The sequence below is a fragment of the Sinocyclocheilus grahami genome, unplaced genomic scaffold (assembly GCF_001515645.1).
Source record: "Sinocyclocheilus grahami isolate Dianchi unplaced genomic scaffold, SAMN03320097.WGS_v1.1 scaffold8.1, whole genome shotgun sequence".
NCBI classification, from domain to species: Eukaryota; Metazoa; Chordata; class Actinopteri; order Cypriniformes; family Cyprinidae; genus Sinocyclocheilus; species Sinocyclocheilus grahami.
The window spans coordinates 714,435-719,198 of record NW_015505187.1 but is presented as its reverse complement, the minus strand read 5'-3'; the positions used below and the strand labels follow the sequence as shown (position 1 = coordinate 719,198).

The window sequence follows — 4,764 nt, the reverse complement described above, 5'->3', positions numbered from 1 at the left end:
AGAAATGAAGAGTCGTGATTCATTCTGTGTCGTCATTCGCTATGTTCCCGTAGAGCACGTCTCCAATGAGTTTCCGAACCGCTACTGTATCACTGATATCTGTAAGGTGCACAAACACACACATCCAGAGTTTTCATGCTCATTTGGTGATGATTCTCAGGTTTCCTGCAGGATGCAAAACACTGAAGATGGTGTAGAAACAAACCAAAGCATATTTCAAGCCTGCATGTGTGTGCATGTGGGTGTTATGAATAGAAATGTGCCGAAAGCACTGCATAAATTAATTATAAATTAAAAAAATGGGCACGAACTGAGCCCTTTTTGTTGTCAGAATCCATTTTAGACTCATCGAAGATATTTTGGAAATGCCACGAGCAACATTCATCAGAGCTCCAAAAAGCCTTAATACTAATTAATGCTTTTTAAAATATCCCTTTGAATACATTTGCATAAAATAGTTCTTTTACAGATTCAGTAAAATTCAACTAAAACAAACTCTCCAATTTACTGCTACTTAATATTTGATAAACCCATATTTTTTAAATGTTCCCTCTGGGAATCAAAAAGTCAGTAATTAACCTAGAAATAAAAGCGGTCTTGAACAGAAAAACACATCTGTTAAACATTCCAAAATTGACTACAAGTATCAATAATATAATATAACAGAATAGAATAGAAAAAAAGGATAGAATTGACATATTACCCATTTATTGGTAAACACATTGAACATATGTGCCTAGTTTGGCATGAATCTCCACCTACAGTTTACCCTACAATCATCACGAATCGTCTACCAACTATACCTCTCCATCTTTCGTGATTCCTCTCACCTGCAGGCATTCAGAGCGGCTGCGTCCCGTGGCACGGTAAGCTAATCACGCTTTGAAAATCACGTTGTGAGAGCACATCATACTCAGAAGATGAATAATTAACAGTGGCCCCAGGAAGTCAAGCTAGCTTTTCATTAACAACTGTGCATGTGGCAGGAGTCTGAGTGAGCAGAATGACCTGACCCCCTTCGGCCCAGTCAAACGCTTTCGAATACGAAGTCAAATTGTGCCGCGTCTCAAGAAATTGAATGATGTGGCACAAGAACACGAGTTCAAGGGTCTCTTCAGCCTCTGCGGTGGAATTCGCACTTTAACACTTTCAGAAGAACGACATCTGTGCAGGGTTATTTTTTACACCAGAGATCTTTTTGTATGCCAGGTTGCCATTTTACACAGGAAAATTCTAGACTAGAGTTTAAAATTAGTATTGATTCATAATATAATCTCTCTTAACCATTATCGGTCATAGTTTCAACACTAAAATGCATTTGCTTCATAACTATGTAATGGCATGTGCTTTGTAGATATGTGTTTACTACTCACAATTTTGATTTTGTACAGTTATAAATGTATTCAGAAACTTGATTTCTCTTATACATCCTATTTTTTCCCAGCTCCTCCAGATGGTGATTGTGAGCAATGTTGAGCTCTACAAACAATCGCACACACAGACAGACGTCCACTGACTCACCCACTCCCAGTCTGTGAAGCAGGTCTGGATACTCGGGTCTCTCTTCCAGCACACCCAGCAGGTTGGTGGGCTCCATCCTCTCCAGCTCCACCCTCCAGTACACATAGATCTTATGGTTAAAGCTCACGTAGACCAGGCAGGGACTGTTCCTCCCATCTTTACATGCATACTGGCCTAATGGAGAAAATTAAAGCATGATAAATACAATATATTACATTAAAGACTAGAATAAATGGGAGTCAAAATCCCCTAAAAGTGGCAATGGGAGTGGAAAGTTCTACAGGTGATCTAGTCAAGTCTGCTTTATTGTCAATTCTTTTTATTGTCAATTCTTCCACATGTACAGCACATACACACAGAGAATTGAAATTGCGTTACTCTCAGACCCTTGGTGCATACAGATAACATAAATACAGATAGGTACAGATTAAATACAAAATACAACTATACAAATATACAAATAAGGTCAAATGTAAAAAAATATATATATATAAAGCACAAGGCATATGGCAGATAGAGTGCAAACCAATAAAAGTAAACAACAGTGCAGATATAATGATTGTAGTGCAAAAAAAACAATGATTTGTAGTGCAAGAGCTTATTTTGACTGATTAAAGTGACTGTGTGTGTGTGTTTGGGAGGGGGGGGGAGTGGAGAGTCCATCAGAGGGTCAGAGTTCAGAGGTGCGTGGGGCAAAAGAGGGGAGGGGGGGCAAGGTCGGGAGGGAGTTCAGCTTCCTGACAGCCTGATGGATGAAGCTGTCCTTCAGTCTGCTGGTCCTGGCCTGGAGACTCCACAGTCTCCTCCCTGATGGCAGCAGACTGAAGAAGCTGTGTGTCGGGTGGGTGGGATCACCTGCAATGCAGAGGGCTTTGCGGGTGAGACGGGTGTTGTAAATGTCCTGAAGGGAGGGGAGAGAGGCACCAACGATCTTCTCAGCTGCTCTCACTATGCGTTGAAGTGTCTTGCGGCAGGACGCGTTGCAGGCGCCATACCACACAGTGATGCAGCTGGTCAGGATGCTCTCAATGGTGCCTCTGATTATGGTAGATTCCATAATCTACTGACAATTAAAGAACACCGACGCAGCCAGATCGTTTCCATAATGACCAATGCAATCTACCAAGACCAATTTAGCAACTATTGCATTCATGTTAAGACAAGCTTTTTTGAGTGTTAAATAATGGCGCAAATACCAGTAAATTGACTACTACAAACCCCCATAAATATTGTGTCTGAAAAGTAAACTCCTACAAATGCTTATGAAATATAACATCAGTCGCAAAAATAACCATGTCCATTTCTTTTCATTGCAATTATTTTTTTTACTGCATGTAATACTAGTAAAGAAAGTTTTTTTTTAACTCCAGGGATTGCTCTGTTGCAAGCTGTTAGTAAATACAGCCCTATATTCCTACATGTCAAAAATATAAAATAATAGTGTTTAAATAACTTGCATTTTATAAATATAAATTAAATAATATAATACATAATGCAATTAAATTTTAACATAATATATTTAATATTTTTATATATTTTTTATTGTAAATAATAATATTAATTCCATTTATTATAATAATGTTATATTAATGTTAAATAACCGGTATCATCAACCAGTAAGTAACATAATAATGATTAAGACAATAATAGCAAATAACTATGCATTTCAATATGACTGATTTTATAATACAGATATCTCCAGTCTTGTATTGTAATTGGTCAATACAGCATTTCAGCAATTGCTAAAATACACAATTTAGTAACAGTTATTAAAATATTTGTTTAGATAGATAGATAGATAGATAGATAGAGATTAATTCCATTTTTTAAATATTTCACATTCAATATATATATAAAAAGAAAATATTTTACAAAAATGTATCCTTGTTCTTTACTGCCTACATATAAATGTAAGAAAACAAATGTAAAGGTTACTGTTGCTTACCAGAAATGAGTTTTATGGTTTAAAACCCACCAAGATACATCAATGTAACATGAACATGATCGTGTGGTAGACGCTGATAGCTATTTGAGTTAACACCTGTTGCTTAATGTTTAAATTGGACAAAAACCATAGTATCAATTATGTAAATTTATGCAAAAGCTCCGTTTACTATTCTTGCTAATATAAAAACATCGATCAACATGTTTCAAGCTGATAAGCTTGAATGAATGCTTATTCAAACTACACCTCTGCATTTTTGTTTACACTTGTAAATGGAAAAGACAAATCAGGAATTCACTGGGGTTGTATGGACAAGGCCACGTAACCTTTCACACGGCGTCTGATCCGTTTAGCATTAGAATATGTTTTTCTCCGGAGAGACCTTGCGTGAAAGCACAGCACCTCTCCCCGACATTCCCATCACACAGCAGACTCACAGAGACTGGGGCTGAATTTTAATGAGCGCACACTGCTTCCACATTTGCTTTCTGCATTTTCACAAGATGACAATGAAGACACAGGTGTATGAGCTGATAAACACTATACACACTGTGTGAGGCTTTGTTGTACATGAGTCAGTGCCTTTCAATGTCAACCTGAATGCAAGTCATGATGCTTTTGTGCACAACACATCTCTCTATCAATTTAATCCTCTTAATGCAGCAATTTCAATACATCACAATAAGAACAGGAAGGTGCAAGCAGAAATGAAAGAAAGAGGTACAGAAATGAAAAAGTGATATTTCCCACCTTACAGGTTCTTTATTACTATATATTTACATAAAGAGAAAAATAGTCTTTCTGTCCTTAGTTTTAAGTATTACTCACATTATGCAGTTTTTAAAGAAACTTTTTATAGAAATGTATTCATTACATTTAAGCACATTTACATACACTGTTTTTTTTTTAGAAAATATTAATGTTATGCAATTTTTATGACTAAGTTTAGACTTAATAATATTTGTATTTATTTATTTGACTGAAAATACAGTAAAACAGTAGTATTAAAATATTATTACAATTTAAAATAAATGTTTTTTGCTATTTGAATATACACTGAACAAAATTATAAATGCAACACTTTTGCTTTTGCCCTCATTTTTCCTGAGCTGAACTCAAAGATCTAAGACTTTTTCTATGTACACAAAAGGCCGATTTCTCTCAAATATTGTTCACAAATCTGTCTAAATCTGTGTTAGTGAGCACTTCTCCTTTGCCGAGATAATCCATCCACCTCACAGGTGTGGCATATCAAGATGCTGATTAGACAGCATGATTATTGCACAGGTGTGCCTTAG

At 36.3% G+C, this 4,764-nt stretch overlaps 1 protein-coding gene across 1 annotated transcript in view; it reads right to left on the bottom strand.

Annotated features, from left to right (window-relative positions):
- Nucleotides 1-4,764, bottom strand: part of LOC107590187 (integrin-alpha FG-GAP repeat-containing protein 2) — a 23,276-nt gene continuing 18,512 nt past the window's right edge. The window contains exons 11-12 of the mRNA XM_016278815.1: nucleotides 1,522-1,695; nucleotides 1-99 (exon numbers count right to left, since the gene is read on the bottom strand). Of these exons, the coding sequence (XP_016134301.1) occupies nucleotides 20-99; nucleotides 1,522-1,695 (254 nt within the window). The 3' untranslated portion in view covers nucleotides 1-19. The remainder of the gene's footprint in view (nucleotides 100-1,521; nucleotides 1,696-4,764) is intronic.